Here is a 17537-nt window from a genome sequence, read left to right as displayed (position 1 = left end):
TGGGTAGCCTGAGCCTCTGCTTCCCACATTCTGCAGTCCACGGAGGAGGATTTCACTACTTGTTAACAAAAAAAACTGTGCTGCTTATTAACTTGCATTGCCGTTTTTGCCGATTTTCAGTCAATTCCACTAATTTTACCCAATTTCTATGTATGGCAAAATTTGTTGTCAACGCCTCTGTTTTGAGAGAGCTGTTTAACCCTTTCGCTGCGGCGGCTATTCCGCCGCAGCACTAACGGGGCGGGGCGGCCGCACGGCGGCCGCATGCTGGTGACAGAACCGCTCTGTCACCAGCCGCGGTTGAGCTGTGCTCGTGACGGAGCGGTTCCGTCATGGCCCCGCCCGCCTAATAGAACGCGCTGCGCAGGCGCGAAATCAGCGCCGCGCAGGCGCGGCGGCCGGGCCATGACGGAACCGCTCCGTCATCAGCACAGCCCAACCGTAGCTGATGACGGAGCGGTTCCGTCATCAGCAGGGGAGGGGTTAACCATACTGGGAGCACAGGTGAAATAATCACGTGCCCCTGCTCTAGTGTGCGCTTTTTCCATGCGAGCCACACCCACTGTGCAACTACGCGCCCTCAGTCTGGACCATGCCGAACGAAAGTAAGACAGCCTTCTATCTGCATCAGACACCATTTTTAGTCATCATATGAAACGACTCCTTGGTTTCATGCATTTACCCAGGAGGAAGTACATTAAACTTTATTCGCCTTGGTGTCACTTTTTGGGTTTACACTTTAGATTCATTCACTGGACCAGGGATGTAAATAAGTGACTGCTTGCTGCCCTGATGGGACCTTAGCACTAGAAAGCGGTTGAAACGGCGCCATCAATCAGCAGCTCATTAATTTGGCATATCGCCAAGCTTCAGGGGCGCCTAAAATGTGTCTTAGATAGAAGTCATGTGTTCTGTTCTAACACATATTCTTCACCACATGTTCACCTAGCTTTCTCAGTTCTTTTACCTGCATGGCTGGCTTCTATGTATATATTTATCGTACACAGCGACTTCACTGTAAAAGTATTGTATCATATTAAGTGAGTTCCAGATGAGCCATTGTTCATCATATTAAGTGAGTTCCAGATGAGCCATTGTTCATCATATTAAGTGAGTTCCAGATGAGCCATTGTTCATCGTATTAAGTGAGTTCCAGATGAGCCGTTGTTCATCATATTAAGTGAGTTCCAGATGAGCCATCGTTCTGGTAGATAAATGCCTGTTTGAAAGACAAGGGTGTGGGAGACACTAAATGTCTGGGCGGGACACGGACAGCATTGGGCCGAGCTGAACCAGGGATCTGGCTGGTCTCTAAGAGCCAAAACAAGAGTCAAGCCTTCAAACACTAAATGAAGCAACAAATGTTGTGCAAAAGGTTTTTTCAAACGATGAATAATATTTTTCAACGTTTTCACTGTCTCAATTAAGAACATGCAATTCTATCCCTGAATTGAGTGTCATGTACTTTATTTATATAACCAGTGCTTTATTACATATGAAAAAATAGTTTTTCGTACGAATCGTGTATCTGTGAGGTTTTTGTGTAGTGCAAAGCCTATAAGGAATTTCTTCAGTGTGCTCTCAAACTGGTTGGTAAAGGAAAATGATGCATAGTGGAGTAAAGCAATAGACTGTGAATCACACAATCTGGGCAAGTGAATACCCCCGAATGCCACCCCAGAATTCCAGGTTACACATTGTGCCATTTAGAGACTAGGGTTATTTCCTTCTCTTTTCCATTTAACACCAAACCTCTAGCTGTTCACTTTTTTTCACTTATTGTCATTCAAATAGTGTTAGTATATGGGGTTCAATAAATACACCTATTGCACCTTAAATCACACTAAAACTATGCACAGTATATACATGTATATAGTCCTAAATTTTAAAAGTGTGCTTTTCTCTTTGCAGTGTGTCCACAAAATCTGAAAATCATGCCTTTCCTTACCCTTCTATCTTGCCTTCCTTGCCCATCACAATTTTAGGAGGATTTAACTCCTCAATGATCACAATTAAATAATTAACCAAATCAACCTTTCTGGGCCCCCCACATAATTTGCCCCTCAGGTTACAGCTGCTCAAGAAGACAGGTGGTGTGCAGCCTGTCTGGAGAGAGACCTGCTCTATCTGCAACTGTTTATTCTTCAGTTTGCCCTTCTAAATCTGGGGTTGGGATGTTGTCCTCTGCTCCCCCCTCCATCTAGAATCGGTGGGGATAAATTTCCCCTATACCCTTGGGCTGCGGTTCTTAACCTTTTGACTTCTGGTGACCCTCTCCACTGAGTATTTACTTGAAGCCAGGGACCCCGGCCACAAGCATTGTCGATGATTTGCACCGCAAAACAATGCACAAATAAATGCAGAAAAAAGCATTCATCAAACAAATGCACAAATGATGATACGTTTTATTTAAATCTCAAACACATCTAAATAAAAAAAAATTAAAATTAATAGTAAGGTTGGAGCTTTTCTAAATTTAGTCCATACTATATTTTATTTGATGCACTTTTGCTCCAACGAATCAATCTGAGGATACTAATATAATTTTTAGCCTCCAATGTCGAAATCTTTCACATTTACACTGTTTTAAAATGTTCAATTGTACATTTAGCTTAATTTATATACACTTTATTAATATGCAAATAATATTTAATTTTCTAAGTAGTCACGGACCCCTGAGCAGGCTTTGCAGACCCCGAAGGGTCCCCGGACCACAGGTGGGGAACCACTGCCTTAGAATTCCGACACCCATGCCGAATGGTGATAGGGGAGCACCAATCCATGTGGCACTGTTCAGCCCTTATCTCTAGCCTTACAGACCCGCACACCCTCTTTTGAAACACCTGCCCTGCTCTCCTGGTTAACTCGCATTTTCTCTTCTTTCAGAGTAAAGAACTGGGCCTGCAGCTCCAGGAGGACCTGATGAAGGTGTTGAACGAGCTGTACTCGGTAAGTAGCATCTGGAGGTTGGAAGAGATTGCAGGGCAATCTAGATGGCCCTGACAGGTGGGGAACACTACTACACTGGGGAGAGATGGGAGGGATTCCAGCTGGTTAGGTTGAGCACACTTGGGCCACCAGACACTGGTTTATGTGACCCCACTCCCCCCAAAATAAAAACCTCCACCATCTCCAAAACTTTGCAAAAAATAAAATGCAAGATAGTTTTCAGAGGGGGATTTGGGTGCCCTTTCTTGCCCTTCTGCTCGCGCCTGCTTGTGATCAGCTTGTTAGGGATGCTTAAAAAAAACAGGTTGCTGTGCTACATCACTTTTCTTCATCCAACGCAAAGCACGGATAGACCAGAGGCAGTGCCCAGGCTCTAAACTGCCCTCAATCACCCACTCTGCATTAGGCTTATCCAGGACGTTTACGGCAAGGGAGGGACCGTACCCAAAGTCTATCTACATACAATGTACATCCAAACTCAGCAGTGTGTATAATCGTTTCCCAGATGTGCTGCGGCAACCTTCAAAGACTTCATGGAACAGACCCTCCTGGCAGTGTAATAAACTAAAATTGCCAAATCTGATTTCACCTTTAATAGTCAAAATCTTGCCAACATGCCCATTCAGGGAGCTCTGTGGACTCCGTTGCTGCCATCTTAGAACGCGCCTTCAACCACTGCTAAGCTGATGTCCACATCTATGTCTAGGGCCTGTCACAGTTTTTAGTTTTGAAAATATGGTCACAGTGCATGCACCCACACACAGTATGTTTACAGACCCCAGCCCACGCTAAGGCTACACCCCAAACGCGCAGAACTCATTACCCAGCTTGGTGGAGGTGCTTTGCAGGTCTCCGAAGTTTACTTTGGAGTAACCAGAGGGGAAGTGGGACACCCAAACATTCAGGAAGTGCTACCTGGGTGTGGGATCTATACTTTTCATGCTTGCCTTGCTGCCCCTGTGTGTCCACCCAATGAACCCTTTGCCTAGCTAGGTCTGTTCCTCTGCTTCTAGGTTTCCTCTCACTGGCTGGGACTTCATTCAGCTGTGCCTGTGCCTGTGAGGTCCACAGCTTTCAGTTGGCCTGTTCCATGCACAGTGTCAGGTTGGTCTTGTGTGCGCCTGTTAGTGCCTGTGCAGTTTCTGCTTCGCTTGCCCAATTCCTCTTGCATTGTGACTTACCTCTTCAGCTGTCTGAATTCCCCTATAAGTCTCTTACTGCAGCTCTGTTCCTCTGTGCCTTTTCGTCAGCCACTAATATTTTTTGACCTACCTATGTAAATGTGGTGCAACTCTGCAAGACAAAAATATTTTATTAAAAAGCAAGGTTCAAGGGTCGGGATAAAGGGATGGGCGGTAACTGTTGCTTTTGTGAACTTCATGCTCCCTGGTGTAAATTCCAGTTGCCTGGTTACAAGTGGTTTCATTGGTCCTACTTGCAGCATATGGTTTTGAAAATTAAGCTAAATGTGTCCTGGTGAAAGTGCACGGGAAATTCTACTGGTTAAATAAAAGCACCGGCTGAAGCCAAAAGCATCAGACACTGGTAACCATTTCTTAAATGCAGCAGAATGTTTCGTCATAGCAGTTCAAAAACGTCCAAATACTCAGACGTTACCAACTGCCTCTATTAGAAAGCATACATAAACTGGCCAGCAATATTTCCATTACGTTTTATGTATCACTTGATTTACAAAACTTATTTGAATCCCTTTCTTGGCTTTTTCAAGGTAAGGGGCTTTTTCATTTGTGGCAGCCTAGTTTAGATGGACAGTCTTTCAGTAACTGTGGCTTTGACTTTTTGATTACCCCCGACTATGAGCACATTCATTCTGGGACGAGTGGCTTCTGGCTGCTAGTTCTGGCTCCCTAGGCAAAGGTCTGGAGCTGTGTGAAGTGATCTTGCATTGCACCGGAGTCTTGAACTGTGCATTGATGCCAAGGCCCTTTGTGCTGGAGACTCTGCTTGGGTACTTCGGCACTACCTGTTTTGGCCATGGCTTAGCATTACAGTTTTCTGTTTTAAACTTTGAGGATATACAAAAAGACACAGGCTTCATGGGACTTCCGCATACAGAGCTGATGCACATAAGCTCTGTGCAGAGCTTTTTTTTAGAGCATTCAAGGTTGTGTAAGATCAAATTGAGCCTTGGCGTCCATAAAAGCTACCTAGATCAACTATGTCACCATGGACTTGGATAGGTCCTGTAGGAACCTAAATGTTTCTTTCTTGATCAACTTGACTTCACTTGTTTCTCCTACGCTTTTGTTTCACACGCATGACATCTGATAGAACAATCAATGGCAAATCCAATATTTCTCGCCTCTGGGACTGGGACCTATCTGCTTAGCTAATGGCTTTTCTTGATGCTGTACAGTGTTGTGGTGCTGGAGAAGAAATACGATTTTTCCAATAGTGTGCAACATCGGTAAATAAAAAGATATGATGCCACTGGTCGCTTTATTCCACTGATGCATGCAATCACCACACTGTATGTGCATTCCAGCCAAATGATCCCCCCCAAGGTGTGTCCCTGTTGTTTGGAATCGGACCACAACTCTGAATCGTTCAAAAAGTGTACTATTAGGCTTCCAAAAGCAATCCGAGATCACCAAGCCAAGCTATACTTCACCAAACACTGTATGGAGTCATGTAAGCCCCATTCCTGCTAGTGGTCGAGAGTACGATCCCTTTCCTGCTATCGGGGTTTTTCATGCAATCCAAGTCTTCGGGTAAGTAGAAGTCTAAGAACTGCCCTTTAGTTCCTCTGAGGAGTTTATTCCACAGCTGATCCCAATGGCCCCAGATTTCCAGGGCCGTCAGCCTAGTCACAACAGATTGAGGCTTTCAAATAAGCCATTTTGCAAATCTTTGGCACCCTACCGGCTCCCTCTAGTCCACTTTCAGGCCTTGTGGATCCATGGATGCCTCCAGTTTGATTACCGCTTGAAAATCCATCCTCTGTGCCTCCTGAATCCATTCAGCTTAAGCTCTGACTCCGGAGCTGACTCCACATTTGTCATCATAATCCACATTGGTTTTCTCCGTCAATGCTATATGACGATGCTGATCCAAATGTCCTGTCTGTCTCGAAACCAAACCCATCTCGACCTCGACCAAGTTTGTGCTCTGGAACGGTTCAGATGTGACTAACCCAGTTCTCTCTGTGTCATATAAAACAGCACCTTTGCCTAGGAGCTGCACTTCAGCATGCCTACAACTTTTTAGCCTGAGCTCTGGCCAAAGTAAACTAACTTTTGGTGACGATGGAGATCATGGAAATGAATTCCCCACACAATATTATGATGTCAATTTGTATTTAGACCTTCAAGAGGCCGGTGGATTGGACACCTACCCTGACATGGTGCTGGGTTCTGCCCTTGACCTTCAATGTAAAAGAAAGCCTCATTTGCTTTACTTGGCAGACAAGCAGTTGAAGTCCTGGACTTACATTTGCCATCTGTTGAGGTGAAAATGTATTTGCTCATTAAGGTTTTGCGTCCTGGGTAGACTTCGTCCAAGCCCTTACTGCCAGTTAACAATGCCCTGACTTTTTCAGCAGGCTGAAAAAGTGGTCTACAAGAGTAGAGGGTGCCCCAAAAAAAGAGAAAAAGTCTGGACCATGCGGGAAAAATATAGAAACTACTGAGTACTGGAGGTTGGAACTTGTCAATCCTGGAGGGAGTACTATGTGGGTACAGTGGGTAAGGAGTGGGAAAGCTCAGCATTGTTATTATGTGTTCTGCTAAAGAAGTTACCAAGACGGCCTATTGTAGCCGGCATTGTCAAAATATAGCAATGTGTAATAAGTAACTGATTAATAAAAAGATTTTCAAGAACAATGCCCTGACTGCCACCCTCATGGGCACCTCGGCAAAACCTGGTTCCTACCCATGCTATTCCTTTCCAACCACCACATCTTCCACACACATCAGAGTGTCTTTCAGAGTAACACCTGCCCATTTTGCTGCAGGTAGTTCTCTTTTTGCCAATAGGTGGTATAGAGAGTCCCTGCCTCGTAAATCGGAACTAGATTTTATTCCTGCTATTTTCTAGTCTTAAGAAAGGGCGGAGGCCTTATTCCTAACTTGGACCTAACATCTCAATTTCAGGTGCTACTTGCTGTTCAAGGAGGGCCTGGAGTTTGCCATGCTCCCCTTCTGTTTCACCAGTGCCTCTCTGGTGTTCATGAAGGTGATGGCGGTGGTCGCAGCATACCTTTGGAGGTTGTGAATACCAGGCTTCCCTTACCTCTGCAACAGGCTGTTAAAAGTGGGCTTGCCACAGTCAGTTGCGGAGCATCTACAGATGATGGCAAACCTGCTAACATCGTGCAGGTTTCCTATCAATATGCCAAAGTCACACTTTTCTGCTTCCCAGGGGCTCTCTTTCATTGGAGCCTCCTCGGATATGTTGCGTTATCGTTTTTTTCATCCAGATCAGTGACTCCAGGATGTTTGAGTTATGTTACCAATGTTTCAGCCTTCATCCTGGGTCTCAGTGAGGGTGGCTCGGAGGCTTCTTGGGATATTACACCATGCTTGTCGACTATAACAGATGGCATATTTTTCCGGCCACAACATGAGCATCCATGTACACATTCCCAAAGCATTACTACTTTGGCAGCCAGATTCGACAGGAAGGATATTTTGCCCATTCTGCCCTGCAGGTCTTTTTGTTCTAAGCCACCCCACTCTCCACCTGGAGAGGTATAGCATTGGTATCCGTTCTAAAGGTGACGAATCTGCAGTAAGAAGTAGCAATCAGAAGAGCCAGTTACCTTTTTGTAACGCTCTTTCTGGTGAATATTTTCTTGCTGAAGATTACGCACCACCCTCCCATCTCCCTGTACTGTGGAATGGTCTCTTCTCCATGTGAAAAGATACCGAATTCGAGATCTGCACATTGGCATTGATCATTGGTTTTTGGAACCCCCATCAGACGGCACGGACAGTGTCAAGAAAGAAAGCGATGTCGGAGTGCTTTGGTGGTGCTTAAATGTGTCTCCATCTGTCACTTCCGAGCAGAATCAAATTGTCACAGAATTGCATGAATGCCACCTACCAGCACACAGGGTTTATGGTGAAAAATCATCAGGATCCTGTCTCCCATCTAGAGATATACTAAAAGTAGGAATCTGCGGTTAGATAGAATATTCACCAGTGTAGTATTGTTAGAATGCTTGTGGGTCATAGTAGAATGTAAGGGGTTATTGTTCTGGAGAGGGTTACAGTTAGATGGTTGCTCCTTGGACCTCTATTCCTAGTGGTTGTTGAGCTGTTTATTTATTCCTTGAATAAATCTTCATTTTGGAATCCAGAAACCCTCTGCTTCGTTTCTACAACCAGAAAGAGCATTACCCAAGGTAAGTAATTTGTTCTCCAAAACTAAACATTTAAAACAAAAGGTTAGACCATGTACTTGGCTAAATATGTGTTCTTCGTTTTTAAAATCCCAGTAAGAAAAGGCCACAGGGCATCTAATCGGGTTTTAAAAAACCCATTCAGGGCACATAGAGGAGTAGCACAGTGACTCGAATGTGACCGCTCTGCAGGCCATCCGCCAGTTTAGCAGCGCTTCCAATGCTGTTCATCTTGAAGAGATATTTTAAGCACATTGCAATCTGTTTAAGTCTTTGACTTCCTGCTTTGAATTTTTAGCAGATTGGAGGCTTTCCTTGGTCTTAAACATCCTGTTTAAGACATTCTTTCTTCGTCTCGCCACTAAAGTCTGATTTTATGGTTCACACGCGCCTCTTCAGTTTAGCGAGGATGGCTGTGCTAAATCTCACGCTGTAAAGCGTTCCTTCATGCTCCTTTAGCTGGGTCGATTTTCCAGTTTTAATTTTCATGATGTCAGAGAGGACAATGGTGGGGTTAGAATACTAACGATATAGACGTCGTGTGTTTGTGGTGACAGAGCACGTGCCTGACGCAACGTGGTGGCGTTACGTCCCAGGCCGCCAACTGTTCTCGAAGCTGACGCACTCTGTGATCTGGAGGTCCGCTGAACAGGAAGCAGAAGCCCTGCAGGCTGCATCCATGACACTTTCTCGAACCGGCCAAAGAATGTGACTGTGTGCCGTCTGATACCCGCACCCTGGGGACTTGTGTCCGTCTCCTTTGTTTGTGGTACCGGTCAGTGAAGAGCCCACTCAGCCTTGCGTGCCGATGTGAATGTGAGGAGCCCCATCGCTCGTGGAAAGCAAGCAGCTTCTAGTGTTCGAGATGAATAACTTATAAGCCACCAGCAATGCCCCGGAATACACAGGAAGGACTCTCACAGTCGCAGTTAAAGCATCTCTTCTTTGCCAGGGCACCCATCACTTGACAGTTGTGTTCAGTTTTTTGTAGTTTGGCAAAATTGTGACCTTATTTTATCCCTCATACAAATTCCAGTTGACAAATTAAAAATGTGTTTTCACATCTATATGTTGGCATGCATGGTACTAACATTGCATGAAGACAATTCTGGACATCCAGATAGCACTCGGGAACTGCCACTTCACTGTTGTCCGTTGGTTCGTGGCATGGAATTTCTTTTCATTTTATACTGAACTTGTACAGTTAAATGTCCACGTGACGCATCTCTTTCCAGTTTAGACCACTTGTTCAATCAAGCAATTAATTTGGGGTTGGTGAAGCGCGCTACTCACTCTTGAGGGTCTCAAGGCGCTAAGGGGAGGGTAGGGCAGCTACAGGTCAGTCGAAGAGCCAGGTGAGATCTCGTCTGAATGAGTGCAGGTTAGGAGAGCTCCGTATTCCTAATGGGAGAGAGTTCCAAGCTGTGGCAGCGCTGTAGGAGAAAGCTCTTCCTCCTGATCTGGCTCAGCGGATGCGGGGAACCTCTGCCAGGGTGAGGTCCGCTGAACGGAAGTTCCTTGTAGGTGCGTGGAAACTTATTCTGTCGTTGAGGTAGCTGGGTCCTATGTTGTTGAGAGCCTTGTAGGCATGTGTGTGAGCAGTTTGTAGGTGACCCTGTTCTCGACGGGGAGCCAGTGGAGTTCTCGCAGGTGAGGGGTCATGTGATCATGGCGAGGTGTCCCTAAGATTAGCCTGGCGGCTGCGTTCTGGATCGTTTGGAGTTTGCGTAGTAGAGATTTGTTGATTCCTGCGTAGAGGGTGTTTCCGTAGTCTAGCCTGCTTGTGATGAGAGCGTGGGTGACTGTCTTTCTGCAATCGGGGGGAATCCATTTGAAAGTCTTCCGTAGAGTCCGTAGGCAGTTGAAACGGATGGATGTTCCATGCGGTGGGGTGGGGTCCGAAGATGAGAACCTCGGTCTTCTCGGAGTTGAGTTTAAGACAGCTGTCTTTCATCCAAGTGGCAACGTTCTTCATTCCCTCTTGAAAGCTGAGCCTGGTATCTTCTGGGTTTCTGGTGAGGGATAGGATTCGTTTGGTGTTGTCGGCGTAGGATACAATGTTTAGTCTGTGTCTTCTGACTATGCTGGCGAGGGGGACCATGTAGATGTTGAACAGGGAGGAGCCTTGGGGGACTCCGCAGATGATGTTCGTGGGTTCGGAGATAAAAGGAGGAAGCCTAACTCTCGGAGTCCTGTTGGAGAGGAAAGAGCGGATCCAGTTGAGGGTGGTTACCTGGATCCCTGCGTTGTGGAGTCTGGTGGTCCGTATGCCGTGCGATACGCTGTCAAAAGCTGCGGAGAGGTTCAGGAGAATGAGGACCGCGGTGTGGCCCTGGTCGAGCAGCATGCGTATATAGTCAGTGGTGGCGATTAGGGCTGTCTCGTGCTGTGGTTGCTCCGGAAGCAGGATTGAGAAGTGTCTAGGATGCAGTTGTCTTCGACGAAGGTGGTCAGTTGGGTGTTGACGAGTCTCTCTGCTACTTTGGCTGCAAAGGGAAGGAGGGAGATGGGCCGGTAGTTCTTCAGGTCAGTCGGTCTGCAGATGGCTTTTTGAGGAGGGGCTTGACTTCTGCGCGTTTCCAATCCGGGGGGGAGGTGCCAGGGATACCAGTGCCACAACAGTATAGCACATCTTCTGTTCAAATTTGACTCGTAGACATTCTTAATTTAGTTTGCATGCTCAGCCCTGTTCTCAGTGGGCTTACAGGTCTTGGATTGTACACTCGATGCTCCCACTCACTAACTAACTGCCTTTTTGCCCTGTGGTGGAGCCAGAAAGTGAATCCGCTTGTGACCACAGAGTAGGCACAGGACGGGTCCAATTAGTGTTTCTCTCCCTTCCTATATGCGGTGGTGGCCCTTCCAAGCTTCCATTGTCAGAGCCCCTGGCCAAGTGTGTGGAGAGGGCGCACACGGTCATGTGTTAGGTCCTCGTTGTCGCTTTTCTTCGGTGCACAAGAAGGTCATGCCAAGGTCTTCAGAGAGCAGTAGTTATCTTGCCTCATTGATTATATAATCCAGTTACTTTCCCCTACAGTAGTTTTGAACTAAATTAGAAGCAATACGCATAGGTCCTTGATTTACTTTGAAGGGTTGAAGGGGGGGGGGCACAAATACACGTCCATAGTTTTTGATATGCCTCATTGACATACTGGTCTGTTGAAGTTTGTGGCTATCTGGTAACCCTCTTTCTTTTAAGTATGCTGTTGATATTTCACTGGTGAGTAGCATTTTCTAAGATAAAGACAGAGGAACGTAGAAATTCATTGCACAAAGGTGCATCATAAAGAGCTGTAGTAATAGTGAAAAAAGAGTAAAATGCGACTTGATCAGTGTGCTTTCCATTTTAGGAGGGACTCTTTCCCGTGCTGCTTGCCTACCCCTGTCCCTCACCCATAGCTCAATTTGTAGCTTTGGGAAGATCTTCATTTTTTTTCTCCAATTACTCAGTGTGCTTTTCCCATGCTTTTCGAAAACATAAATGTTTACTTTTAAGTCACAAGTCCTCAAAAGCAGAACAGTTCCTGCCGTAACGAATTCCTATAGTTTTGGCATTAGTTTCTGCAAGATCCAACCGAAGCATGTGTCCGAGTACTGACTTCTCTCGTACATTTCCAGCATTTTTTCATTTTATTTAAGTCCATGATTTTGAGTCCAGCGTTGAGATAGTTCTCTAGTGTCAATTTCCTGTTTAACAGTGTCTTCAGATGTGAAAAATATGGAATTCTTAATGAATAGCTCACATCTGTTTTTAAGAAGCCAGATTTCATTAGACTAACCAGCGCACATTTCCTCTTTCAAAATATCTCCAACTTTTGTCAATGATGTCTGTAGTGACCCTTGACAACACTTACGCTTTCTTAGTCATGTGTACCTGGATATTCTTACCACATATAATCCTCTGCTGAAGATCTGCCTCAATAACCAACGTCTGATTTATTTAATATTTTTTTTTCCTATCCATGGTTCACACTTTCAAGTTCTGGTACTGCATAAACAAGTTAGTTCTTATAATTGTAGGATTATGTCCTTCCATTCTTAATTTATTTTGTAGATTCGATGTTCAGTGCGCACTTTCTTTAGAATTAGTCTCCTGTTAGTCTTAATCATTGTATTACCGCAAATCCAAGCACTGAAATGAACAGTGTTGCTGTACTGAGTATACAACTAACACTATTCCATCTCTTTGTACCGTAATATGGGGTGTAGGGTATTCTTTTCACTCAGTTGTGGCCGGCATGACTCGTGGGGAGTAGGAGTATTAATTAAAAAATGGTCCAGTCATCTCTGCTTCTCTGCTACTCACAGGAAGCAGACAGCCTCTCTTCCATTCCCTATGCCAATCACAACACTGCAATTGCAGGATTGTGATTGGTTTGGACGCCGACCACACAGGCGTCGGTGGGGAGGCCATTTTCTCCATACATGGAGAAAAGGCAGAGTGCGTATGACTGAGTTGATCGGCCCTGGGGCTGACCAAACAGTCAGCTCCCTTAGAGTGGGCAAGCCACTCTTCCCCTGCCCTAGAGCAGGACTGCCCACCCCCAACCAAACCCTTCTGCTTTCCCGCAGTGCGAGAAGCAGAAACATAAAATGGTATTTATAGTACCAATTTATGTTTCTGTTTCTCGCACTGCGAGAAAGCAGTGGGGCGACGCTCCTCCGCCCACATGGAGGAGCCGCTCTAATCTTTAGTAGCCAGAATCAATGAATCCGGGTGTCCGGTAGTTAAAAAACACCCCTGCACATATATGCACTCATCTTTCTCCTTCTAGCCTGCTTCAAGCCGGATGGGCGTGCTCTGTAGTAATTGTCAACATTTGGAAATCACATCTTGGTTATGTCCGTCTTAATCAAATACTAAAAATGTAAAAGGTGTGAGATGTAAAGACAAATATCTTTCTAAGTGTTGATGCTAAGATTTTTACCTCTTATTATTGCCCAAAGCGATACCAAAGGGGATGATGGATGGAGCATTTTAGCAAATCAAACACTTACCCCCAGTCAACTGATCTGTGTTTAATCCATCATTCTTTAGCTCACTCCACCACCCCAGTTCAGACATGGCCATATGCAAATCAGTCTGACCCTGTGCCTCATGGGAACAGTCCCGCCTGAACTGCCAAGCTATGTCTTCCCTGTACCGGAAACAAGCATCCCGGGACCGGTTTCTGGCTAATCAGCTGTCATCAGCCAGGCTAACTTGAATCCAGTGGCAAAGTGAGCAAGAGACCCACGTCTGGGCATAACCTGCCAACTTGCCAGTTTGGGCTGGATTTCCAGTGTGTATTCGTGGAGGGGTGGTCATGTAGAAAAGATTGCACAATAGTGGCAAGAGACATCAACTACATAACCAAAACCTAGTGAAGAGTCTAGGCTCAAGTTCAAAGAGGGCATCTTCAGTGACTAAACAGCCAGCATCCCTGTTCTCGGGGTCAGTAACAACAGCACCTTTTGGTCTATTGGGGCCAGAGACTACAATAAAGTACTGGAAAACTGTCACTAAAAAGCATTAGATTGGAAATCTGATGTTAATAAGGTTTTAGTTTCATCCTTAAATTGTATTTCCAAAATATAGTTGCCCTATTAGTTCCAGGCTCTTCACAAAATATGCTCTCTTTATATGAGAAGAAGACTTTGAATTTGACCTCCTTAAACCTGGTCGTTACTCGCAGGTGAGTGGAGGTGGGTACTTTAAGCATCAGCAGAGACTCAATTGCTAATCTTGGGGAAGTTATAAATGGTCTTTCACCCTTTGGACCTTTCTAAGGTTTTTATCATGGGATACATTTGGTTCTTAAATTATGCAGAGAGGTATTCAGACGTCACAAAATGGAGAATATCTTTTACAGTGTTATCTTTTATATTTTGTTACTCCCTGACCCAAAAATGCAACGAGCCCCCGGATCCAAAATTGTTCCTCAAATTAATGCTCCTGTTCGCTTCAAATATACTCCCTGTAATAAATCAAAATATTCAGATGGGTAATAATGAACAACAAACTGATTAAATTTACTGAAGAAAATGTAAGTTTTGTTTTTTCTTATTTTTATTTAGAGTACTCACTAAGATCCCGTATTAGTACTGGTAAAGTGTTGCATGCTACCCAATGGATGCTTCAAGGCACTCAAATAGATCCTGGTTGAATTTGAGAACTGCACACAGTAGCGAGTGGGGAAGGTAGGAAGGGGATAGAAGACTACCTAAAGAATTTATTTGTAAATCCGTTTCTTTAGTTTCCCTACACCTTTCAAAGATCCTGCTGGAGGAGTTTGGACTGGGCATTGTTTGTTCCAAAAGGATGCTTCTGTCCTTGTCTATTCATTCTTTGTTAAAACCATGTTAAAACCAGTGATCCCTAAGAATATGTGCAGATAACGAGAAAGTGCCCGTTCTTGTGGTTCCAGTCCAATGGAAACCTGTAGCGTATTGTTATGAAAAGTGAAAAACGGGATATCAAGAACCAGATCAATATTTACCGTATTTATGGCTTGCGTGTAACTGGTTTTTGAACTACAGGTCTTGGATTAATACGAGTCATTCACGTTTCACAAACCGGTCTCACAAGAGTTTTTCACATTTTTCATTTTGTTTTGGAAAAAACTTTATTGAATCACATATCTTGCACATTTTTTAACGATGGGGATATAAGGTACCTATGTATCAAAGAATCATGATTTTGCAACTGTTGGAAAGAGAATATAAAATTTCTTAATGCTGTGTGTTTACCCATTACAAAAATAGGCCCCTGATGAAGGGCGCGGCCTGAAATGCATTGGGCATATGTTTGAAAGAAATAAAGAGTATAATTTTTTCCTATGAAAGAAGTAATTGAAAACCAGTAAATAAACATATCAATGAAATTAGAAACATCATTTGTTGGAAAATTATTGAAACCACCTCTGAGTGCACCCAGGGGACGTTTTCCCCATTCAGGGATAAATGCAAGTCTTAGCGAAATAAGACAAGCACAGCCTAGGGCTGAGGCCATATTAACAGTATGCCCAATGGGCATACTGGCCAGATGGACCGAGCAGCAGTGGCAAAGGAACCCCGAACTGCACAATAATCCCTTCCCTGGTACGATACTGATGCATAGGGTCTGGGGCAGGCTGAATGTTTTACAATTAACTAGAGCAGTAAGACTGTGGCACAATGGTGAATCCCTCTATGCTGGATAGATCTGTTCCATACCCACTGCAGGAATTTGGGTGGCATGTGCCTTCAGTCTCTGGCGGGAGATTTTCTCAAAACCATCACGATGGGGTGAAATGAGGTGATGATATGGTTGGGGGAAGCCCACCCCATGGTATAGTCCTCACAACCTGGATCTCCCATCTTGTGGTAAGAAAGGGCTGAACAAGCTTACAGTTTGTCATGAAAAAATACTTCTCTGTGAGTTTAGTTAAGCTTCACGCAAAGTCTAAGCTGATGGAAAATTCACCAGTTAAGGTAGTGATGAAGCACTGGTTCACTAGTTGGGTTGCGCTCTGTACTGAATACTGATCAGGGAAGAGTAATTGTATTGTCTACTCTAGCTGTACCAGCCTATTTGAAGCTCTCCTTAACTTGTGGGAAACTCTGCCAAGCCTGACTCCACAACAAGGGCTCAGCAGGACATAGTGCGGAAGAGCTGCAATTGTCCAAGCCCAGTCAGTCAGCCAAAAGCGGCTCCTCTGCATTGAAAATCCAATGTGCAGACAGTGTGCCGTGCACCACACTTGGAAGCAATCAATCCCCTGTTGCACATACTTAAAACGTTTGGTTGAAATAACTCGCATGATGAAAAAGAAAATCGAAGTCTCTAGTTAGGTCGGGTGGCAGTCTAAATTCTTCGGACTTCAGTTTTATGAGTTGGATAACAGATTACAAGTCCTAGCATATACTATAGTCGGATGTGTAAGACCTCTAACCTGGTCACAAATGTTGAGGGGAGATGGATTTGGAGAGATCAGTGAAAAACTGTTTCCTTATTTAGAAATTATTCCTGAGGATCCACGGGTACAAACTATATTTCAATAACCCAATCTCTGCAATGTATTTTCATCTTAGTCTGGTAATATGTGTCCAAACATTAGCACATGTGGTGAATTGTTTCCAGTGTGTTGAAATATTTGTTCATATACCTCATCAGGGGATGCTTTTCTAGCAGGGAATCAAATCATCTTCTACAGAATGCTTATTCTTGGACAAGTGCTTTTGTCAGACGTTTGTGCTGAGCCATTACAACATCTGCCAGATGTTCCAAAACCTTGCTATATATGAAGTGACATGCCCAGTGACTAATTTCTCATGTAACGCTGTTAACTCATTGCGCCTCCAGGTGATGAAGACCTACCACATGTACAATGCAGATAGCATCAGTGCTCAGTGTAAGTTGAAGGAGGCTGAGAAGCAGGAGGAGAAGCAGATTGGCCGGTCGGTGAAGCAGGAGGAACGACAGACTCCTCGCTCCCCTGACGCCACAAGCAGTGCTAGACCTGAGGACAAGCACACACGGCGCAGCTCGGTCAAGAAGATTGAGAAGATGAAGGAAAAGGTGAGGAGCATGACATTTTATTTGGAGATGGTTTTGTCAGCGGCCATGAATTTGTATACTTGTTTTCCTCATACACTTTTTTTTTTTAAGTGGTTTGATTTGGTATGAGCAGCTTTTACCTCCAACAGGGGGAGATGGCAGTTAGAGGGGGATCAGACTTTTTTTTTTTTTTTTGGAAACCTTTATTGTGCAGATGGAAGCATACAAATACGGGCCTACAACCAATCAGGCCGGCCACGACACAGTATGAGAAGCACATAGGTCAATAATGAGATTTCCCGGCAGTCGCCCAGCGTTGTGCAAGCGAGCAGTCCAATATTAGAAAAGCTGAATACGACCGCTGGAAGCAGGATTAAAGAAGGTTAATTTTATAATAGGAAGTATAGCAGGATCAGTTGCAGTTTTTTAGTCATCTAAGTTCCCATAGCGGGCCACGATTCAAACATCGATAAAAACGGGTATCAGCAGCGGTTAACAGCAATCAACTTATAGACGCCATAGTTCAAATCAGTGCCCACCGTGGCCCATCACGCGCCCGTCGACCACCTAATTATTGTGCTAGTACATAACAGAGGAACCAGAACAGCAACGTAGTTACAATCATCCTCTATACTAACCCAAGTAATAAGAAAAAAGGGGGGGAATATTATAAAGAGGGAAAGAAAGAACACGGCGCTGCTGCACGCG

General features: G+C 44.7%; 1 protein-coding gene across 2 annotated transcripts in view; it reads left to right on the top strand.

The window, feature by feature from the left end:
* SRGAP2 (SLIT-ROBO Rho GTPase activating protein 2) overlaps positions 1 to 17537 on the top strand; it is a 539260-nt gene that overhangs the window by 275915 nt on the left and 245808 nt on the right. For both annotated transcript variants that reach the window (XM_086923416.1, XM_086923417.1), the window contains 2 exons: positions 2887 to 2949; positions 16635 to 16850. In XM_086923416.1, coding sequence (XP_086779542.1) covers positions 2887 to 2949; positions 16635 to 16850 — 279 coding nt within the window. The remainder of the gene's footprint in view (positions 1 to 2886; positions 2950 to 16634; positions 16851 to 17537) is intronic.

Source organism: Lissotriton vulgaris, chromosome 5 (assembly GCF_964263255.1).
Source record: "Lissotriton vulgaris chromosome 5, aLisVul1.2, whole genome shotgun sequence".
NCBI lineage: Eukaryota > Metazoa > Chordata > Amphibia > Caudata > Salamandridae > Lissotriton > Lissotriton vulgaris.
Note: the sequence above shows the minus strand (reverse complement) of the source record. Positions and strands in the feature narration are given on the sequence as shown.